The 24,711-nt window shown below is 26.9% G+C and overlaps 1 protein-coding gene across 4 annotated transcripts in view; it reads right to left on the bottom strand.

Moving 5' to 3' along the window:
* Positions 1 to 24,711, bottom strand: part of LOC113549846 (neurobeachin) — a 219,751-nt gene that overhangs the window by 60,138 nt on the left and 134,902 nt on the right. For 2 of the 4 annotated variants that reach the window (XM_026951441.1, XM_026951515.1), the window contains exons 5-38: positions 22,991 to 23,086; positions 22,777 to 22,898; positions 22,576 to 22,702; positions 22,363 to 22,482; positions 22,093 to 22,239; positions 21,387 to 21,443; positions 19,582 to 19,722; positions 19,361 to 19,494; positions 18,755 to 18,968; positions 18,463 to 18,685; positions 18,255 to 18,389; positions 17,986 to 18,184; positions 17,241 to 17,349; positions 15,245 to 15,326; positions 14,992 to 15,143; positions 14,763 to 14,927; positions 14,497 to 14,673; positions 12,931 to 14,437; positions 12,288 to 12,368; positions 11,984 to 12,194; positions 11,765 to 11,918; positions 11,388 to 11,702; positions 11,234 to 11,332; positions 11,001 to 11,166; positions 10,701 to 10,856; positions 9,742 to 9,824; positions 8,686 to 8,866; positions 7,385 to 7,681; positions 6,685 to 6,811; positions 6,508 to 6,616; positions 6,258 to 6,436; positions 6,030 to 6,177; positions 5,831 to 5,963; positions 5,440 to 5,576 (exon numbers count right to left, since the gene is read on the bottom strand). In XM_026951441.1, the coding sequence (XP_026807242.1) occupies positions 5,440 to 5,576; positions 5,831 to 5,963; positions 6,030 to 6,177; positions 6,258 to 6,436; positions 6,508 to 6,616; positions 6,685 to 6,811; positions 7,385 to 7,681; positions 8,686 to 8,866; positions 9,742 to 9,824; positions 10,701 to 10,856; positions 11,001 to 11,166; positions 11,234 to 11,332; positions 11,388 to 11,702; positions 11,765 to 11,918; positions 11,984 to 12,194; positions 12,288 to 12,368; positions 12,931 to 14,437; positions 14,497 to 14,673; positions 14,763 to 14,927; positions 14,992 to 15,143; positions 15,245 to 15,326; positions 17,241 to 17,349; positions 17,986 to 18,184; positions 18,255 to 18,389; positions 18,463 to 18,685; positions 18,755 to 18,968; positions 19,361 to 19,494; positions 19,582 to 19,722; positions 21,387 to 21,443; positions 22,093 to 22,239; positions 22,363 to 22,482; positions 22,576 to 22,702; positions 22,777 to 22,898; positions 22,991 to 23,086 (6,483 nt within the window). Of the gene's footprint in view, positions 1 to 5,439; positions 5,577 to 5,830; positions 5,964 to 6,029; positions 6,178 to 6,257; positions 6,437 to 6,507; positions 6,617 to 6,684; positions 6,812 to 7,384; positions 7,682 to 8,685; positions 8,867 to 9,741; positions 9,825 to 10,700; positions 10,857 to 11,000; positions 11,167 to 11,233; positions 11,333 to 11,387; positions 11,703 to 11,764; positions 11,919 to 11,983; positions 12,195 to 12,287; positions 12,369 to 12,930; positions 14,438 to 14,496; positions 14,674 to 14,762; positions 14,928 to 14,991; positions 15,144 to 15,244; positions 15,327 to 17,240; positions 17,350 to 17,985; positions 18,185 to 18,254; positions 18,390 to 18,462; positions 18,686 to 18,754; positions 18,969 to 19,360; positions 19,495 to 19,581; positions 19,723 to 21,308; positions 21,444 to 22,092; positions 22,240 to 22,362; positions 22,483 to 22,575; positions 22,703 to 22,776; positions 22,899 to 22,990; positions 23,087 to 24,711 lie in introns of all 4 variants that reach the window. The other 2 variants (XM_026951596.1, XM_026951362.1) reach the window with 1 other exon arrangement.

Raw genomic sequence — 24,711 nt, forward strand, 5'->3', positions numbered from 1 at the left:
TACACTACATTTTTTTTTAAAGTTTTTTACTGTAAGCAATACCAAGTATCTGTTGATATATCTTTTATTGAAATTTGTCCGGTAGATTTTGAAATGAACGTATTCAAACACACTAACTCTTAAGTGTTATAATATTAGTTTATAGGTAAGTATAGTATATAGATTATTATGAACTACGCACTATTTAAGCGTATAAATATACCTTCATATACATATATAATTTATACTTAACAAAATATGTATAATGCACATAAAAATACACAGGGTTGTAAAATAAATGTAATGGACAAAAAATAAAATCAATGTGACTCGACTTTTTTTTTCGTAAAAGCTATATTTCTATTTAATTCATTATTCTTTGAATGTTACTGTGAAGTAGTGTAGACTACTAGAACAATTTTAAGCTTAAAACTGGTCAATAAGTAAAGTAGAAAATAGTGATTACCTGTAGTTTTGTTATTTATTTAGAATATGCACATTATGTGTACATACATGATAAAATTGAAATAAAGTACGTATATATTATTTTAATGAGTTGTCCTACAATGGAGCAACAACGCGCAACTGTCAGACGCGTCTCATTTGTCCACCATTTCTTATTGGAATATAATAAATAATGGCCGAAAATTTAGTTAAAATGCCCCTGCACAGCGTGCAGTCCGGTAAGTCATAAATCAAACATTGTTGCCACTATTTATACATCTGTTGTGTAAACACTAAACATGAAACCTTACGATTTTTTTTTCAGATTATCGTTTATTATTATTATCGTGTTCAAAAATTATACAAAATATTTCATGAAATTATCTGTCATTTGTAGCGATAAAAATTTTAGTTACATTTAGTCCCAGTTTATATTAAAATATTAAAATTAAATTATGATTTTATTTAAATTTAAACAAGGTGAAATAGTTTACCTAACTATTTACATGATTTTTAATTCCAAAATATGATATAAACATTATTTTGTATTGTAAAATAAATAAAAAATATTCAGATAAAGGTTACACAGAATTCGGATATATCTATACTGTAGTCAGTAATATTTAAAGACTCCCTAATGTAATTAAAATATCGATTATATTTTATACTTATAATTTATGTGAATATCTAAGTAAAAATGAATTAAAATGAATTAAATTTTGTTTTAGTTTTTTTTAAATATCTATATTTTTTATAGATAATTAATAAAATATATTCTTGTATTCTAAAGCATTTACACGTGTAATTATTTATACTTACATTAATTTATAAGCAATAACTCTACATTTGTTGTTTAAAGAAATATGTTTTTATATGTGCATATACTGTATAATAATTATTCATGTAAATAAATATTCATATTTTTAGTTAAAATGTTTTATTGAAAAAAATATCATTTTTGGTAGTATAATAGATCATTCGTATAAAAACAAATAATATACTTAACCAACTAACCAACCAATCAAGATTTACCTCATCGTCGAATGTCTGAATAAAAAAAATATTAATTGTCAAAACAAAATAAAAATTAATTAACGATATCATATAGATACAAGTACTTTTACAAGCGATGATCAAGAAGCGTCGCCGAATCGAGAACAGGTTGTTGGAAATAAATCCTATACCCCCCCAAAGCACTAAACGCCACGTATCCCGTCGAGAGGCGCCATTTAGTCATACACTCCAGCAGCGTTCAGCTTCGAATATTTGATTATCCTCTATCCTATCACTCTTTCTCCGATTTTATAAGCGTATCGCTTATTCTACTTTAGTATTTAAAAAAGAATATACAATATGTAGGTATAAACCTACATATAATATCTCATCGTAAATATTACCACGTTAATTAATAACATGCAGTCACCCCTTAGGTACATATATTATTATACAAGCATGTTACATGTATCTATATTATTATTATTATAATGATTTATTGGTGAATCGCAAATTCTTAAAAAAACCTATTACCTACAGCTTGCAATTTAACAATTTTATCCGACTAGTGTAAATCAATTTCAAAACGATTTGTATTATATAGTAGGAATAGCATTATGGTACTCGTATGTGTATGGTCAACGTATATATAGTTGACAGTGAACGAATTTGATTACTCACAATGGATTTTCAGCGCTATTACATTTATTGTCATATTATGTTAGAGATTATATCATTATGCATTGGACGGCCTCAGGGAGAAATAAAACACACGTCTTTACAATCATTAACTATGCAAACATATATCCATCATCTAATTTGTTTTTACATTGATTTCAGTTAAACATGCAAACGGGGACAATCCATTTGGCTAAATTGGTATTGCGCGAATTGTTTTCCTGACAATTTTATATAATTTTTCGAAAATTCGTTTGAAAATAATATATATTTTTATCTTTCAATAAATATACCTATTATCATTGTAAATATACGACAATCACCACACTACGAATCTGCAATTTTTCAACTTACTGGTGGAAATTTCGAATTATTGAGTTTTAATTAAGAGGACAATTTTTATTAAATATAATCTTTTAAAACCATTAATTTTTTTTATTATGCTAATTATAAAGACATCTGATTAAGTAATACAATTTATAATAGATGATTATTAATTTTTATATAATAGCGTTTTCGAATTTAATAAATCATTAACAGAACCTACTCGTTATTCGTCACAGCTTCACTTATCTCAGTTTGCAATATTATTGCAAGCACAACTGTGATTGATGGTATCTCAACGGTATAATAATAGAAAAAATACTTTTACAAAATCTCCGAAACTTTATTAATCCTAGTAAAAGTGCGATGAGCGGTTATAAAAATGCAAATAGCTATATAACTATATGATATGTTTTACTTGTTTTGATTTTAAATAAATAAGCAATTTATCAAATAGCTTTCATAAAAAGTTCCTTCAAAAATCAATAAAATCATAATATCATACATCAAACATAAAATCGAAAAAAACTATTTAAAAAAAAATCCCGATCTTGCTATGTATAGATATAAAATTATATCATATAATATATCTTTAAAGAGCTAACCGACGGCGAAAGTTAATTTTCGTACATAAATAGTCTACGGTTGTTATCCTATCATCAAACTATAATGAGGCTAGGCGTAAACCTAATTAGGTAATCTGTTTAATGTTTTTCGTCTCTCGCTCGCTGCTACTCGACTTCATCGGTCAGCTATATTGTACATAAACTTCGACACGGCCTTCAGAATAGATGCTCTTCGTTTACACGAAAAGTCGCGGCTGCCGAGTCTGACAGCCTCCACAGGAGCGACACGCATATTATTATAATTCAGCCTGTTGGTTGTCTCGTAATTGATTCTACCGAAATATAATATATTTTTTCAATGATAATCCGTGCGTGTGTCCAAACAGTAGTGTTTGACAGACACATGATGGCGGCCTCAAGTCATAATATGGATAATAACGACGAGACGACGTATAGACCCTTTTTCTTGATCATCAGTGCCCCGCTATTATACTACTATAGGTATAGACGTTTATATAGTATATATATATACTATCGAATTACAATAATTTCACTATTTATCATCGAACTAAACTAAAGTATACATGTTTCCTGCGTATGGACTATAGGGTCTGATCGGACGATCGACCACCGATATTAAATACAATAATGAGTTATGGCTATCGGATATGCAATAACCTATCAATATTTTACTACGTCAGTCAATTATTTATGTTTACCATTACGTTCAAATACGGCTGACGCACGCGCTGTTTTATGGATACCACTGTGTGATTCACGTTTATAACTATAGGTAATTGCTGATATATACAATCATATACAAGATCAATCGGTTTCGTCATGGCACTCGTTTAACAGTAGCTGAACTTGGATTTCTAAAATTCCACGCGTATTATAATATAATTTATGGGTAACTTTTATACATAAATAGGTACATGTACATTTGTGTAAATAAATTGTGTAGTATCATATTTTTTTCAAAATGGCTTTAGTGTTTTGGTTTTTTTTGTTAGAAATCATATTAAAGTAATATCAATTATTTTTTTATAGTTCAACACAGAAAGTAATGATGTAAACAATACCATAATCTGTTTCTAATCTATAGCCACAAATTGATTAAATTCAAGTATATATAATGTATTGAACCCCTAAACTCCCCTCTGCATACGACATTGGTACATACAATCCATATAAGAGGCGTAATTTCAATGGGGAACGAAGTGCATGAGGTTAACTGCTGTTGCTTGCTTCCGTGTAAGCTCAGAAAACAATGTATATATCAATGCTTCTGATAACAAAACGAATAATATGATATGACACGTTTAGCTTGACATTTGAACAAAAGATAATTTTTTTTAAAAAAATGCTGTTTTTAATAGGTCAAAAAAATTGCACGGGTAACGCCATACGGGATAACTATTTAAAGTCAAAAATATAATTTAAATACAAAATCAGAAAACCAAAGATATTTTTTATCCACACGCATTACGCTAAACATATTAGCTTTGGGCAACTAAATTTAACATGGATAAATTTTTCACAGAAACCAAGTTACTCGCATATTATACGGGTGTTGATGATATAAATTTTAAAACATTTTATGCGACCATCATTAAATACCACTGAACGTTATACAAATAGAAACTGTAAAACTGTACAATTAGATAAGTAATTTGTATAACATAGTTGCTGAACAGGTGTGTTATAAAATGTTTTAAATATAAGAATACATTTTTATTTTCATTAAGTCTTCTATGACATAATATATTAGCAAACATAATGAATGATGGGACATTCAATACGATTCATACAACAATGGTCACCGAGAAAAAATTCTTTTACGTGCATGCCATTGATTTATTATAGTTTTACAAAGATCAATTTACATCAGAAATTGGTGTAGGTAAAGCATTTATTCGTATCAAAACCAAGGACAATAAGACTTGATTTATATTTAATGTACTTTACATTCTTTGAATATATTTTATAGAGTACCTTATAGACTTATCAATACTTATGAAATTAACATACTGTGTGTATGTATAAAGTATAATATACATTGCATATATTATTATTCGTCATCGTCATCATAATTCGAGCGAAATAACCGATATCATATAAATTTGCCTAAACGATTTCATATTATTTAAATTATCATAACATTCATAACCATGTTTATTAATCCACTAGATCTTAACTTGTGTAACATAAACAGTTCTGTCAAGTGTTTTATAATTTCAATTACAGAGCATAATTTTTAAGGGACAATGCAACAAAGTATTTAATTGCATATGCTGGTTGACCTAAATACATCGTATATGATACATATACATTTTCATATATTTCATTATACAGTATATCTAAACTCCATATATGAACTGTTTGAATGCAAATAAATTTACCTATACAGTAAACATGAGTAAATAAGCCAATACGTTTAGAATCAAACACTTACCTCGGGATCTAATTTTTTGAATTCAGGATCATCTTCGTCGACTTCAAAGTACAACTCTGCAGATGTTATGGATACAATACCAGGTGCAACAACTCCAGCCGATATTAACGACGCTCTTGTGCTGATATTCACCGGGCCTACAAGAAACAAAAAATGACGCTTTCTCAACAGCAATGCAAAAAAAAAACAAATATTTCAATACATGTATTATACTTGTATACATATATTCTTTAGTAAAAAAAATAAATATAGGAACATACATAGAGAATATAGATAGCAGTAACAATAAAACACTAGTTATATATCTTATAGGTTAGGTATTTATTATAGGTTTGTGTGTAATATTAGTCAAATTTCGCCGTAAATATGCTAAATGATGATATTCACTTACCAACAAGATCGGCGTCTAGTTCTCTGTCGTCAGTCATTAGTTCTGAATCATCGAGTAAGTCTGAGGACTGACTACCCGGACCGCTTTGAGTGCTCATAGCCACCAGTTGAGCGTGAAAAACTTCTTCTCTGGCCTGAAATAATAACGAAACGAGAGCGTTAATTTAACTGAAAAAAATCTAGATAATATATTTGCAAACCTGTAGTATAGCGTCTTGCGGTGCACCGTGTTCTAATGCAGCCTTTAACGTTGCTTCTGGATGGGTTGTTCCCCGTGGATTGGGCACAAATCGTTTGCGTCGTCTTGCGTCGTCCTCCCATACGTCCAATTTCCAAAACTGAGACATTCTAAATGATCAATGTAGAATGCAGACCGGTATGAATAACAATAATTTAACTTCGACGAATAACTACTATAATATAGGTACCTTATGGGAATGTTCTCATGAAGATAACCCCAAGCACCATGCTTGTTGGACAATATGTTACAGATTTTATCTAGAATGCGACTTGCCACCACGCTGTCGCGACGTCTCGCAGCCGTTATAAGGTGATCACACATTTTTTCTTCTTCGCGGCGTTCCAGCGTTGTTTGAGCACAGTGAGCCTATAAATACAGAAAATAAAATAAATTATTTACTCACGAGCCACATATAAATAAATATTAAAGATACGAACTTCAAAATCAGCGTGTTTCAATACGTCATCAGCTCTCATTCTATTCAATATGAATTCGGCTTCATTGGCTACGCGGACGATATGATCTTTCATGGCATGTGATAATAATCTAATAATTATAAACTATATGAAGTTATCGAGACTCGCAAAATAAATAAACCCTTATAATTAACTTACCGTCCTTCATTAATGAGTTCGATAAAAGCAAGACCCGCGTGTTTTTGCAACGAATTTTGCCATTCTTGAGAGCATAACAACATTACTAGTTCAACGACAGACTGGCTGTTTTTAAACGTCGTCAATCCTATAATTAAGAATATATTAATATATTAATCGTATTTTATGCATTTTATTCTTTTTGAAATATAAATTGTTATTGATTTTATTCAGTTAATGGCTGATTTATTAAAATTGAATCATTACGTAATTACATCATAATTTATAACAATCAATATAATTCAGTTTTAAATTAATTCATAAACACGATGTATATTATTGATACATAGAAAATGTTATATTTTTAAAGTACATGTGTGTAGTATATTTTATTGTGAAAACTATAATAGAATTATTTAAATATTCTTTACTCTCTTGATAAATTATACACAAATTATAAATGTATATATTAATATATAATAATATAAACTTAAACATAATTTAATATATCTAGTATCTACATTCTACATATTGTATTTATTATGTATTAAAGTGATAGATTTTGGTTCTTTTTATAACTATACAAATCTACTTTATCGATGTATTTATTTTATTATATTATTATAAATAGAAGTAAACCGAGTTCAATGCAGAGTTGAGCAAAATATTATCTAGATTCTAGATAATTGTTCAAATAAATATCGAACTTCAATGTAATTACCTTTGCCTTCCATGAGCAACTCTTGACCATGGGAACCAACAAGGGTTTTCGATAAAAACGGAGCAAAATCAACCATTATTTCTCGTAAAAGTGGGCAAACGGAACCCAGTGCTGCTTCCAACTTGTGTGTAAGAGATGCCTCTCTGTTGGGCAAATGCGTTTGATGAGGCAGGTTAACATTTTTTAATCCAAAGTCCTCAACGCTATGTCCAGGATTTTGCATGTTCACGTTTTGTGTAACTGATGTCGGGACATTTACTACAGATATTTCACTGAGAGGTTTATCACCACGTATATCTGCGAACAAATACAGAAACAAAACTGTTAACCGTGCAAGTATTAGATGATATAGCCATAGGTTAATCACTTAATATTATGTGTGATAATATTTTTAGTGTGTGGGTAACTTAAAACGTACATATACATAGAAATTAAGCCTTTTAGAAACTACTTATTATTTATAACAGTATAATAATTATAAATGTTATTTTGAATTATTATATAGTATTTTTTTTTTTGTACTTCATTATGAATTGTAAGCAATACAATAAATTATTTATTAAAATTCGGTAGGTAATATATTTTTTTTTGAAACAATAAAGTTAAAAACAAAATAATTATATGTAAACTGTATTACATTTATTTAGTGAAATACCAACCTTTATTTATTGGTAATTTAAAAAAAAGTTTATATTTGTTGACTTTTAGTTTTCATGAAATTAAATATTTATAATTGTATTATGATAAATAATAAGTAGTTTCTAAAAAACCTAACTTTTCTTAGCTGTCTGCAATATCTTTGAAAAAAAATCTGATGTTTGGTGCAAAAAAAACTGTATGCAAGATAACCTATCGCAAAATTATTTTTCAAAAAGACTACTTTTTCATTTTGCTTTACGTGTTACATAGACAAAAATGCATTGAAAAATATTTAATAAAAATTCAAAAAATAAAATGAAACTAAATAAATCACAAGTTTAAAAATTACACTGTTTTATAATATCGAAAAACCATTTAGGTGTATAGTTTAATCTGCTAGCTAGTTATGTTTAAAACTTTTTTTAATTTTTTCTTGCTTATTAATCAACATTAAACATAAATAAAAACTAATTCAAATAAATTATACAAAACACTGAACATGAATATACAATATATTATACATGAATTTAAAAAAAAAAAATGTAAATTAAATTATATTTTGATTAGTTCAGTAGCTCTCACTATTATTTTAATGTATTTGTAAATTTAATAAATATAATATAATAGTTTATAAATCAGAAATTAATATTATTCTATCTAACCTCTATGTATTCTTCCATCATCTTCATTGTTAGACTGGGAGTCCTCATTAAGATTTACATCGGTCCAAGCTTCTTCATTATGAGCAGATGCTATGGTGCTAGCTTTGACATCAGTATCATTGCTTTCAGCATCACTACATGCTGCTGAGCTTGTAGATGCTAATTCTTCAGAGCATGTACTCTAAATAAGCATTAAAAAGTATGATTATTAGTTATTATTAGTTTATACATTTTTTTTAAAAATTTTCAAACAGTACAATTGTATTATACCGAAAACCTGGATGACTAGTTAAACAAAATAAACATAAGCATTTGTGCGCTAAACAAACTAAAATATAAACAACACGTTAATCAACAGTGTTAAGTACCTATAATAATATGTATAATGCATAATTTTTCAATCATTGCTTTTGTGCATATTAAAACCTAATTGTTGTGTTACAAAAAACGGTGTTTTATGGATTGGCACTCTAAGCCAGTACCTTTTTTGGAGCCAATATAGTTTTGTTATTTAAGACTTTACGGCGATAGCGTAAATTATAATTGTTGAACGATGATACTGGTGGTACTCTGAGCAGTTGCTACACAAATGAACATAAAACAACACAATAGAACAATATTCCACATTCTTGACGACAATTTAGACGCAATTGATAAACTTAAAAACTTTATAATTTATAACCAATAAGTACTAACACGAAATATAGCCCCTAAGTAAACATGTACTTTTTTAAATATTGTAAATAATTATAGCATTTAATTTCATGGAAAAGAACATCTTATCAACCACAAATGTATTGGCATTGGAAATTAATAAATTACAGTAAGCAAAATCAACAAAAATAAGTATTATACATTTTGTGAAAAATAAATAACATTTATAATAGATGTAATGTTTCAAATTCAATGACTCGTATATAGTACTAAATTTTTTTCAAATAAAACTTTTTAAATAGGTACTATAAATGTAAGAGGGTATCCTCTTATAATTAATACCATATAAATTACATATTGTTAATGAATGACAATGAAAAATTGTAATAAAAACTAATTTACCTTGTTGCACGGGATAGTTGGCACTTGTGAAGTATGATTTAAATTGTCCATCGATGTCATCATCATATTATAGTCTTCCTCGTCTGCTGAAACAAATGTGTATGCTATTCATAATAATAATGTAAATTTTTATAGACATTTTAATTGACATGCCATCTATTTCTAATGCCAGTTAAACAAACCAAACGAACTGAATTTTTTTAATTAATTGGACATTTTGGAAATTAAACACGCATACTACCCTACTGTAAAAATGTAAATTGATTCCATGCATGTCAAACACAACTAGTAGTTAAATAAATATGTAACATAAATATTGTATTATGAATTGTATTGAATAATCAATAAAATTGAAAATATTAGTTTATTTAAACCCATTATTATGATATAAAAAATAAAGTCAATGAACTGAGCATAGAAATTAACATGACTATATTTGGTATGCTTATAGATGATAAAAGAATAGTTAATTTGCAGTTTTTTGAAATTAAATATTAACTATTATTTATTTTTATTAATTTGTTTAAACAATGTTTAGTATAAAATAAAATATAAACACATTATTTTTTCAGTACATTTTTAATAGTACAATGCATATAGAGATTAGGTATACAACAGACACATACTAAATTTATATATTATAAAGGTTGAATCAGTCTCATCAAATTCTGAACTTGATATTAATAAATATATACAATTCTATACACATTGGGAATATTTTATATAAATAACAATATTTTAGGCACCAATAAAAATTTAACTGCGGGGCAGTGAGCCAAATATTAATGAAGATAAATACTAGCTACACTAAAAATAAATAAAAAAGATGAGCGTGGAGCTTTCTATTTAATATTTTTTTTTCATTTACAAGCATAACACAGTGCTATCTAAGGCCAAATCAAAAATTGGACAAGGATATATAAAAAAAAAAAAAAACATTTGGTAGAACATAATCTGACCTTGTTGTCCTAACGAGGGCGCAGCGTAATGTGACATAATGTTGCGGTGGCCGAAGTTATGGGGCATTTGTGGATCTATTGAGTGAGACGGAGGTAGGAATTGAGGATATACATGATGGGACCATTGAGGAAACAACGGTCTTGTACCATGACAATCTGGGCACAATAAGAATTCAATTAAAATTCCAGTTCAAATCAATGGGACACAACATTTAAGTGCCACTAAACTATTCTTAATGGTGTGTGAAAGGTAACGAAGTAAAATTAATATTATGAATTATTATTGGGTAAATATATTACTTGGCGGACTTTCTGATCGGGTTTGATTATTGTTTGATTGAGCGTTCCCGTGTATTTGTAATAATGATGTTGGTGGTTCCAATATGTCTCTATACTTGGATACCATCAGCACAGACACAAAATAAACAATAGCCAATGATAGAAACTGCGCTTGCTTAGTTTCTTCCTAATTTCAAGGATAAAACAAAAAATATTCCATAAACTGTATCATCAAATATAATAGAAACTTTTACCACATCTCTGTAGATAACTGCACGCAAACGATTAATGTCCATTTCTTGTAATAGTTTTTCTGGATCACGTATAGGATTTGTGGAGCCATCAATTAAACTCTACAACATTAACATATTAAAATCTCAGTAATTGCACTATAATAATAATAATTACCTTAGGTGATGATTGACCAGCTCGGATAAGTGACTGCAAATGTAACTGTTTAGGATTACTCGGTTGAGAAGGTAAGACCAACAGGCGACTACGTTCTTTGCATTCTAAACAGTTACGCACAGCATTTGTGCAAACTAATCGCAGACACTGTCGTAGTATTCCACCACTGGACATATTCTTTTCCGTTTCTAGTTCAGAGAAATTTAGAGAACTAGCAAATACTAAAACATCAGCCATGTTGACTAATCTTTGTAGTAAAGAGGCGGCCACTTCAACTGTCATTCCTTGAGTAGGTTCCATAATATCTAACTCACTCTGAAATTGTAATAGAATTAATAAAATGTCATCTCAGACATAAGATTAAATGTTTTCCTCACATTTGGTGATGTGGCGGATGCAAGTAATGGTAATAGTCCACCGCAAGCTATGATTAAGTTATCTGACAACTGTGAGATCAAATGTACAGTATTGACAACAAAAATTGCATTCTCGGCTCCATTAACAAAGTCCAAAACAGATTTGGTCGAATGGCTATAAATAATTAATACATTTAAGGAACTGCAAGTTCAAATAGTTTCAATAAAATAATTTGCTACCCTCTCCAGACTTGAATGTTAGATTCAAGTGAATACAGTACATCAGATAGTAATCTTTGATGAATATAAGACCATTTGAATTCTGGAATTCTAAAAGGAGGTCTGGATGGGCCTGGATTAAACATTGGTCTCGTATCTATATTTGGAGCTACTGGTTTTTTCTCAGTCTTTGTACTTTTTTTGTCTTCAACTCCATTTTCCAAAGTAGATTCTAAAATTTAAATAATGTTAAAACTATGCTTATAATAGACCACAAATGTTTTAAATTATTATTAATGCTATTACAATTAAATTATATTATTACCTGATGTTTCTAGACACTTATTTTCCATAATAATTTCCGTAACATTGTCAGTCATTGGTATAGATTCAGTTTCTACATTTTCTAAAATTTAAAAACACATAACTGATATTACAATTTCAATATACTAGTGTATAGCATTATTTAATTCAATAATTCTATAGTAAACTATATATATTATATAAATATTTGTTGTGGATACTAATTTCACCGCCGCCATATTATTTTTCAATAAGACCCAGTAAAAAACTTTCTTTTTTTTTAATTAATAATTATAGTATAACAATATATATATTTGTTTTTAAATTTTAAAAATCAAATTAATTTTCTAAATACAAATACATAGTACAAAAAAAATTGGAAGTTGATAACTTAAGATTGTTTTGAAAAAAAAATTATATATTAATCACCTAATTACCTAGACTGCACTTGTAAACATAATTAATTAATAAAAATATAAATAATAACTGAAAGACTGGGATAAATAACATGTTAGATTAGGTACTTATTTTTTGAATATTTAGTTAGCAATCTTTCAGATGAAAGCTAAGAAGCCAAGATATTTGGATAATAAACATAATTTTTTTTAGTTCTAGTTTTACAATACCTTATAAATAATATTGATGAACAATTATCATAATTATACCTGCTTTGTTACTCTCGTCTACTGTATACTCATTCTTGATTGTATTAGAGTTTTCAATAGTTTTATTATTTTCTAAGTTAATTTTGTCTTCTTCTACAATATTAACATGTTCCATTACTTTATTTATATTTTCATCTATGTTATGGATAGTTTCATTTGTATTAACAACATTTTCTTCTATTTTATCATTAATTTCTTTAATATCATTTATTTTTTCTTCTAATTTATTAACATTTTCTTCTACTTTGTTAATATTATCTGCTGTAGTATTAATATTTTCTTCTACTTTATTAACACTTTCTTCTACTTTAGCATCATTTTCTACTAATTTTTCAACATTTCCCTCTTCTATTTGTTGTTTAATAATTTCCATTTCATTATTGGACTCTATGGACGGATTTAATTGAGACATAACATCATCATTAATAATGCTGATATGATCATTTACATTCAAATTGATTTTTTCCAATTTTTTTTTTGGTGTATCATTAAGTTCATTTGGTGTTAAATACGCCTCTGAGCAATCACTATCAACAGTGTCGCATGTCTGAACTGTTATCACAGATATTGGTTGAGCAACAACATTTTCTTCACTATTATTTTCTATACCATTTACATTAACTTCATGCTGTAAACATTCTGAATTTACAATTGTTTCACTATCACTGCTATTACTAATACTGTCTTGATTTAGAACATTGCCATTCATTTTTTCTTTAACACTTTCATTGGATCCTGAATCAATTATTATTGGAGTATCAATATTTTCTTTTTCGGTAATATTATCTTTGAGATCTTCACTTAGGAAAGCATTAAACCTATTTTGTAATTTAATATCTTTTGATACTATGTCATCACCATTAGATACTACATGGTTTTCAATTATGTCCTCAAAATTATGTTCAAGGCTATCATGATCAACATGTAAAACTTCACCATTCACTTGTAAATATTTTTCTGTTGATGAATTGTCTAGTTGAACAGTATTTTTGACAGCAGCATCAACTATTTTAATTTCGTCTGGAATACTTAATTTTATGTTTTCATTTTCAACTACTTTTGATGCAATTACATCGTTAACTTGTTCAATAATATTGATTTCATTATTTTTATTCAAATCTAAAACATCTTGTTTGCTCTCTATAGTAGGTACTAATTCATCAATTCTTGTTTCTTTAAGTGATTCTAAATCTTTATTTTCATTTTCTTTGGACACATCATCAAATTTATTTTCAATTTCTTTTAATATTTCTTCACTTTTTTTTACAATTTCTATTGAGGAGCTTAATTCATTACTCTGAGTTTGTGTTTTTAATGCATTACTTTCTTTTGTGCTATTTATAAAAGTTTCCTTTTTTGTGGTGTCACTTAAAATCAACGACTCTTGGTCTTCAATTTCACTTTCTCTTGATACATTTTCAGAATTTGTTGGAAATTCTTGTTCGTCTTTTTCTTTGCATTCTGTAAGTGCTGGAGCTTCTTTTACAGGTGTACTAATAGTAGATTCCTAGAAAAAAAAATTGAAAAATTAAAATTAAAATAATTAAAATAAATAATTAAGCATACTGGAGTTTCAGATGGAGAATGATTTATGGGAGGTGCAGGAGGTTGGTTTTCCCAACCAGATATAGTACTGATTGGACGCTGCTGACGTAGACGTGGGTCTGTAATGTTGTCACTACGTTGGCGCTCATAGTGTTCATACATTAAAGCAAACTGAAGTTTAAATTCTTCAAAGGATACCTGTAATTATAATATTATATTTTAGTTAACGGTTTAGAATTTTTTTAGTTTTGATGCAATTATAAAAAAACACCAAATATTAAAACTACCTTTGAATGTACTATTGCCAAAGTGTCGACCCACACTCGCCAACCACCATACTCATGTTTGATAGCATGATGAAGTAACATAGTGAATAAATTATAGACCATGTCAGACACTTTTTGCTCTTCACACGTTCTTGGATGAATATATGCCATTGCTATCAGCCATTCCTTATATAAATATGAAATTTATTTAATAATATTCAATTAAAATATTCTGATTTCAGTAACTTACTTGCCAAACAGACATTTGCAATACTGTTCGTCTATTCTCGCGATTATTACTACAAAGTATTGTCATGTCAGATAAAAACAGTTTTTTTACTTCCAATAATTGCTCGGATGGTTTTGCTTGACGAATTAGAGTAGCTACTACCTTGAGAATCACTAAAATAAACATTATAAACATTGTATTATTTCATTAATGAAGAATGTTAAAAAAGAATAATTCATTATTAAGCCCATGTGTTTAAGAAAAAATAACTTACTAGGATTTTCTAATCTGCAATTACTATCAGGTTCTGGATGCCTGGTATAAAGTATTTGTTGACTAATCCGTTCTGTTAATATCTAAATGAATAAAATAAATAAATAACATGTAAAATTGACTTATAATACATTATAATATCATAATTTTTTGAATGACTAAAATATTTTGTTAATGAATATATTTTTATTTACTAATTTAAAACAGTTATTAGGTTAAATGTCGAAATATAACCCTTGATCTATATTAAGTAATTATCAATTTATTAAAAGAAATTAACTACATTGTATTTCAGTTAAATACAATATTAAGTGTATTTATATTACATACTATTTATTTTTATCTTATTTATACTGTACATTTACAATAAAAATATTATAATAATGACATAATGATATACACATAACATTGCACTTCATTAAAGAACATGAAGCCAGACCATATTTTTATACAAAATAAAATACACAACTTTAGTTGTATTTAATAAATACAATTGTTAAAATGTTAATTAAATGTTTTAATTTTTATAGATAAATTAATGTTACAAATATGTATATACTACATAGACATTCAAAACGGATTAACTATTGCCCGGTTAAAGTTGATACCTAAATTGTATGAAAATAAAAATTAAATAATTCTATAAAGTGTAGTTTTATCCATATCAATATTACAGTGAAACCTCTATTAATAGGCATCTCTTAATAGTGGATATTTTTAAATTCCTCTGCGAAAATGCATGTACATAACCACTTAATAGTGGAGGTAGATACTAAAAACTGGTATCTTAATTAAACATTACCTCTCATAAATGAACACAATACATGTATATACCGACAATGTTTAAGTAATAAAAATTCTATATTTATCTTTTATAAGTAAATTTCACTTTACATTTCATCTTATTCTAATGGTTTTTCTATATGATAAATGAAAATCGAAAAATAAATAATGAGATTAATGGTACTCAATTTGTAAATCCACTGTGAATTATGAAGAGCAGAAAAAAATTACACAAAAATATATAGCAGATTTTTTTAATTTAGCAATTTTAACATTAAATATTTTTATACCCACTTTTTAATACACTATACACACACATATATAATCAATAATAAATTAAAATTAATATAAATTGTATTATAATAAACAATTAATATATTACTATACAGTAAACAATAATAAATAATACCAATTTGAATGTGTATGTATACGTATAACTTTTATTTTTGTATGTAATTTATAATTTTTTTATATTATCACTTTTCTATAGTGGACATTTTGTAATTCCTCGAAAAATTGTCCATTATTATGCAGAGGTTTTCTCAATAGTTGAAAACTCCCTATAGTGGGAATTTCTTAATTCCCCATGGCTGTCTACTATATTTACTACTAGTTTCACTGTATTACTAATATTTATCTTAATTTAACCACCTATATGAAGTATTCAAATTCCTAGTGCATATTTGTATTTTAATAATTAAATCAATTGTATATATTATAAAATCAGTAAGAAAAAAGTGGTCAAAAATATTGATCCATTACCAAACTTATGGAAATATTCCCTAGGGTCTGATACTTGAACAGTAGACCAGAGCAGTATTTTTATTATATAATTTTCAAAATCATATAAAACTTATAAAGTGAGATGACAAATATGATTCACTAGGGAATATAGTAGAGAAATTTATTCTAAGCAATAAAAACTTTACAACTATGGCAATTGAGTAAGTAAAAAACCCAATTTTTGTAATTTTACATTTACTTCATTATCATAAATTATCAACATTTATTTTAAACCTTACTAGTTTGGAAAAAAATTGATCATATAAGTAAACATTTCTATAATTCATAAACCAGACAAATTATATAATAGTTTTATAAATAAATAGTACAATCATGTAATTACATTACAATTTAAATAGGTAATAATATTTTTTTTTCATAATTATAATGTGTTTTATTGTAAAATAAATAAAAATTTAGCTCATACTAACCTCATAAAGAACATTATAAGTGGGTAGTGTAATAGTTTCTTCGTTCAACATTAAACGTTCTGACAGAAGAGTATATAAATTATAAGGACTCATCACATCATATTTCCTTCTAAAATAATAAAACAATATTACTATTATTATTATTATTATTATTAATCAAAAAATAAGTTTACTTTTAAATATATAAGTCTTTGCTGAATTTTTTTTATATTTTTAAAGAAAAATAATACTGTAAAATTGTTATAAAAAAAAAAATACCATTGAATTCGAGTACAAAGTATTTAAAATCTTTATAATATATCAAATAAGATATAATTTTTAAAAAAGATGGCTACATTACATTCTTATTGTAATTCACTATGGATTTTCATATTACTTGGCTTTTTACCAATATGTTTTGAATTACTTACAGAAAAGGTATAACTATATATAAGTAATTTTTTCTATTTTTCAATGTATAGATTATGTTAGACATTTATCAACTTTCAGCTAATATTTTTTTTTTACAAACTATGTGCACTTTAAACTGATAATAAATGATTTTGAATAATGATCATATTTATAAAATGTAAATTTAATGTTTTAACCAAGAAAATTGTATTTTTATGAAACTAAAAACTACAATTTGATTGATTGAAAGAGATATAGATATAGGTTTTAAAAACTAAAATTTCTATTCTTTGATTTTCTATAGAAATTATAATAATTTCACCTCAGTATAAAAGGTATAATAAATATAACTTACTTATGTGTACTACGGCTCAAGAAGAATCCTAAGAGTTTTAGTGCTTGAAGTCGAATTAGTTGGCTTTCGGATGCCACTAGTTTAAATACACAACGTACACCATGTTTAACGTCAAAGGCTGGTATCATCGATGCTGGCTGCTCAGACATAAGGGACATGAGGGTTTGAAGAACATCATGTAGATTTTCATCTTCACAGACTATAAACAAATGTAAAAAATGAAGTCATTTATAATATGAGTTGTTTATTTATTTAAAATGTATTCTTACCAGTTGTCAAGTAATTAATAATACTCTGAAGCTCATCTTCTTTTAAACCTACGCCTAACATCATTAGTTGCTTAAGAAACAATAAAATGTAACCTCTAATAATCAATATATCTTTTTGAGCAGGCCGAGGACCGTCTAGATAAAAAAAAATATGAATGTTAATAAACATTCTAAAATACTGAACCATTTAGGATATTTATTTATTTACCAAGTCCTTTTGGTATGATACCGCTCTTATTCCTTGGATTCACAACCCAGTAGTAGTATTTAAGTGTATGGACAGTTTGAAGTACAGTAGATACTCGTCGTACATTTGAATAAATTTGGGTATCGGAAAGGAATTCTGTTGCCAGATATGTATAAAGCCTAGTTTGTACATGAGTTGGCGTGTATATCCACAGACCAGGATTGAAAAGTATATGATCAAGGAGCTAATTAAAATCAAGTATAAATTCACATATTAACACGGTTTCATAGCATTTTTATTTTTTTTAAGTCACCTGTTTCAGTAGTAACTCGTTGTTGGGTGTAAGACAGGTAACTAGGTGTTTGGTGAGCCGAAGGAATGAACCCAACACTTCCAGCGTTAGATGGTCTCTAGATGACCTTTGTAACATATAACTAATGACTAGAAATCCACGGTTTTGAATCATGTGCTGCTGTACCGTCTGTGAAGTTTCAACCATATCACAAATAAAACCTAATAACTTCCAACTGAAAAAAAAAAATCAAAAACTTAAGTTGACAAATTACATTTTTAAGCTAAATCTCTAGCAGAATTGAATTGTATTGTGTGGCACCTAATTAATTTTATACCATTTTTTTTAGGATGTAAACAAAATATATTTTTGATTAAAACCGAATCAGAAACTAATTAAAACCAAACATAATTTTAAAATAAAGATAAAAATTATTCAAAATTATATTTAAATTGAATGTCATAAAGTTAAAACCAATTTTTAATTAGAATGAAAAAAAAATAATGATTACTTTTTCATTTTTCATTTTCTTCATAAAGCTAATTTAATATTAAATTTATTGTGTTCACTTAAAAATGAAATTAATTATATACCATTTAAAATAAAGGTTTAAATATGTAAGCATACCATATAGAAGCATCTTTTTTATCCATAGGTTCAGCAGACAAATCAAGTTGAGCAAATAATGGAAACAGAACCTGTATGCCTCCAACAGAATTTAGAGTACTGTGTATGGAATGGGTAATAACAGCTTTCACATCCTAATAAAATATATTAATAATTTTGTTAAAAATAAATAATCTACCATCTACCATCTGTTTTATTCCACATAACAGTATATTTAGTACCTGTAACATAAGTGCATGTGGTGTATGCACAAAATATGATGCATTTCCTTTTGGAGTTGATTGCAAACATAGTTGGCCATCAGTTGCTACAGGATTATACATAAACACTATCGCATTTGACAATTTACCATCATACAAGACCTATAAATAATAAAATTTAATTTTAACATAACAATATAATTTAATAAAATATGTGTGTGTGTGTGTGTGTGTGTGTGTGTGTGTGTATGAGTAAATAAAAAAGTTTTCTGATTTTTTTATTGTTAGAATAAAAACTAATTAATTGTATCTACTTATAATAATAAACTCAAATATACCAACTATAAAAGATTATAAAATAAAATAGCTTAAAGTTACCAATAAAAATGTTTATTATACATTATTTAATCTCCAAAGCATCAGAATTTTTTTTTTCTATCAACTTTAAGGTATAATCAAATTAATGTGGGTAAGTATAATGCAAAAGAAATACATAAATTAAGACAAAATCTAATTGAATAAGTTCATTATTATAATGCAGTGAACTATAATATATATTTTATTATAGTTGCATAAGTGAAATTGTAAATGAAAAATACACAAACAAGCACATAAAAGTCCCTAAAAATAATAATAATAAAACAATGACAACAATACTGAAATAAATACGCATTAAGCAAACACGCTTTTAATAAAACTCAAAAAGCTTACACATTATGTAGGCATCTTATATATATATATATATATATATATTACCTATGTTAAGTCTATATTTTAAAATAATGTGTTCTAAATAAATTCTAAATTTATTTAAAAATATTATGTTATACAAAATATATATAGATTTAAATATGAAAAAAAAAATATATTATTAGACTTAGTTATGGAATCACTGGTATGGAGTAATTTATTGTTATTGTTAAATGGGACAAACAATAATATAATGTCTCACTTGCTAATAAAAAAAATACTATAACATTGACTAAAAATTATTTTATTTGGCTTGTGGTTTAATTTTGAAATATATTTTTATAACACTTTATTATAAATCATGAATATTTTAAAGAACCTTTAAAAATCTTAGTTACATTAAATCCAAGTTTTAGAAATTATCATGGTTTATAATATTAAAATAGCAAATTTACTGAAAATATATGAATATAAAGTCTGTATCAAAGTTCTGCTTTGAAGGCTCAAGAGGAGTATTAGAAATCAATTTTTACATAATTTTCAGAGTTCACCTATCCATGTAGGTCTTTTTTCTAATAAATTAGTTAGATGGGTTCAAACTTAAAAAAAATGATACAATACTATACTATAAGTACCTAATATCAAAGAAAAAAGCAACAAACTACCATCCCAAAAGTATGATCAAGTATAATGACAACATATCACTTTCAAATAACTTGGTAATAAATGTTTTAAAATTATGAATTATGATAATTTAAATAAAATAATTTATAAATATTGTATTTTATAAATTATAAAACAAAATAAATTGGAAAAATAGTTAAATAAACCTTTAAATAGGAGAAAGATGTGATAATAAATTACAGAAATTTAAGTTATGTTTGAAAAAATATTAAGTGATGTTTCACAAAATACTAAAAAAAAATTCCTACAAAATAATACAACAGGAATACCAATCCCAATTTTACAACCATATATCACCTGAAGCTAAAAACAAACAACATTAATTAATACAAAGTGCAAATTAAAAAAAACAACAAACAAAACAAAATTCTTACAGAACTATCGACAGCGTGTTGGGGCATGCGAGAAATATCTGAATTCTGGGTTTGGCTCAAATTCTTAAATTCACTCACCCTTTTGTGATTCTCTGGTAGACTTAAATGGCATTCATTATCAAAACGAAATTGGCACTGAAAATAAATAAGTTTGTATCAATAACATTACATAAATATTTGAACAAATAAAATACAATTGAAAGCTTAGAGTTAAATTAAAATAACTAATGAACTGATCATTACTGTTTTAGTTAAATAAAAAAGCAACATAAATTGATAATAAAGCAAACTAATTTCATTAAATATTAGTTGTAGTAATTATTATTATGTATTAAAATACAAACCTGATTAGATATTACAAATTAAATGGATATTGGTGCAGTATTTAAGTTTTGCAAAATAATATAAAGGATAAATAGTTTTAAGAGTAGATAAATAAATGCTTAATTAAAAATAATAAGACTATAAGCCAAGAATAATTTTTAATTCTTCTTATTATTAATAAATAAATCTCATTACAAATCAAAATCAAAAGATTAACTCTTATGATTACTTGTATCCAAATCCCAATTATTGATCAACAATTTAAAAAAAAAAAGTTTTATATTTGTTAATAGCCTCATTTATTTTGAAAAAAAAAACTATTTCTAGATAATTATATAATTTGAAACAAAAAGTAAATCCTAAGCTTTTTAATATTAATAAAGTATTTCCAGAAAAATAAGTTTTTAATTCATTATTAACATTTAAAATACAAGCTAATTGTAAAACTTTGGATACTAACTTTATATCCTGGACCTAATCTATGTATGGCACATATTTGGTGGGTTGTCAACGCTTCGCTAAACAAATAGATGGCTGACATTTGACCGCAAAACACACGGTCTTCGTCCAGTTCCGGCGTTGCTCCAATGTAACATTTATCGAACGGCTGTTTCGCGATAATTACAATTAAATCATTAGTTCATAGACATATCAAATATAATAAACAAACGACGATGCGACTCGCACGTCATTTTCCCTACGTATTTCGGTGTGATGATAATAAACGTACCTCGTTAGCAGACACAAACCAAGCCATTTCTGTACTCGACGCAAGTTGACCATTCACCACACATTTGATTTCGCTTTTTGTCCATCGGTTGTAAATGTATATAATGGCTATCATGTACCACTGAAATAAAACACAGATAGACGGATGTATATCAATTATATATATTTTCCCGTCGGACGAATTGTCCGAGTGCAAAAGAGGAATGAATTATACCTTCCGGGGTTGAAATTCATATTTTACGCAATGTTGGAAACCTTTGCCCTTAATCTTCATGGAGGTCAACACTAAACAATTTCCCACAAAATGGGCTGAGTAGCCGACACCTTTACTAGTTTTGAAACTGAAAATAAAGTAAGTAAGTATAGACTTTCGTAAAACAGATACCAAGCCACATAGCTATAGTTCAATCATTACCAGTATAGATACGGCTTTTCACGTTCAATGTTCACCGAATTGATGGGATCCAATCGAAACCACGTACAAAACGTAAAACCATTTTCATATGGCCATTTTGCTAACGGTGGCAGAACAATGGCCTGAGAAGTAAAACAAATAAGTTAAAAAAAAAAAATAAATAATCAAGACAACGTCGACGTCGATATTCACGCTGTGGTCAGTTGTCGCTTACCGATCCTTTTTTTCCAGGAAAACTGAAGAAGACATCCGGACCATTCCTCTGCGGCATCTGTCGCAAAACGTTCAAAAGCTTGGTGGAGTGTTTTGGCTGTAAACACACAAGGGAAATCATCAATTTCGACGTTTTCTCTGTAGATATATCGTATATCCACCTTATACATTTGTAAATTCTAGGTGGTTATAATAAGGTGATATGCGAGTCGCGGAAGATTCGAATTTATTTCCACGACACCTTGTTTATATTTTATTATTTTATTAATGACTTCACAAACACAGATAAAAAAAATTTACTGTACGATAACAGATATTATAAGATTATAGAATGGTTGGTTAACAATATAATAATAATAAAACATTACTAATTTTAGTAATTTACGGGTAGCAGGCATATTATATTAAAATAACCGAATATGATACCTATTTGGGATTTTAATAGTAATATAAAATAGACTACTAAAAAATAAACACAATACAAAAATATAAATATACTATAAGTTTAGTGTTTATAAGTGTTTTCGAGCAACAAATTTAATAATTATTGATTTGAATATTTTCAAAGTTTACCGGTAAAAAAATACTATACAAAGACGAATACCAGAAACAAATATAATACGTATTTAAATGTATGAAAAATATTACCATTAAGAAGTTTTAAGTTTTTAAACGGGCAAACAATAACAATAATTGTTGATAAACAATTGACTTAATTTTAATTGTAAATACTAACAAAAAATTATAAGTAAAATTAATAACCACCGAAAAGCGCTAACTTTACAATTTATAATTGCACATAAACATTTTATCTGATTGAAATATTTGTTGAAGCATAATACATCATTAATACACAATACATTCATACCTTTAAACTGACAAAAGCTATTATTTTATCAAACTTATTAAACTTACGAATACAATTTTTAACAAAACGTAGGCATGTACTTATAGGTATATTATATCTATTATAACAAACATACGTATACGTATTATATTGTGTATAAGACTGAAAATAAGGTACTTACATAAATCAAATTTTTTTCTTAATGTTTTGTACGTTATACGTTCTAACGTTTGAAACCAAAAACTTATAGTTTTGAAAATATAAAACGTATATATTACGCTAGCAAGTGGGATATACAGAAACAATAAATTGTGGTGTAAAGTCCTTTAAAACAATCGCTGAGACACGTTTGATTTATAACATGAAGCACAATAGATCTACGAAATATAATTTATATACTTAACGCGTACTTTTTTTAAATTATACATAATGGTATATAAATTAATTATTTCGAGTTGTAAAAGTAGTTAAACAGTTAGTATAGATTATAATACTGTGTAAAATTGTGGTTTTATAAAAAAAATACACGAAACTGAAATGTTTATTAAACACCGTAAATTCTTTCGATACATATCGAACATATACGTATATATTTTATGACCACAATTAGGTTATAGCCGTTAAAGGCATAAACTATTGATGTTTAGTTATTTATTCGTATACTAAAGTTTAAATAAGAATAATTGAATAAAACTAATATATATATATTAATACATTGTATACATTATAATATCTACCGCATTGCAAATTTATAAAACAAATAGTTTTTATAACAGTATAAACATGATCGATGGCAGGTTAATAAGGTTTGTAAACACAAATTAAAATAGTACTAAGTAGGTAATAAATAAAAATTCTTATTTATTTCAAACGTT

The sequence above is a fragment of the Rhopalosiphum maidis genome, chromosome 1 (assembly GCF_003676215.2).
Source record: "Rhopalosiphum maidis isolate BTI-1 chromosome 1, ASM367621v3, whole genome shotgun sequence".
NCBI lineage: Eukaryota > Metazoa > Arthropoda > Insecta > Hemiptera > Aphididae > Rhopalosiphum > Rhopalosiphum maidis.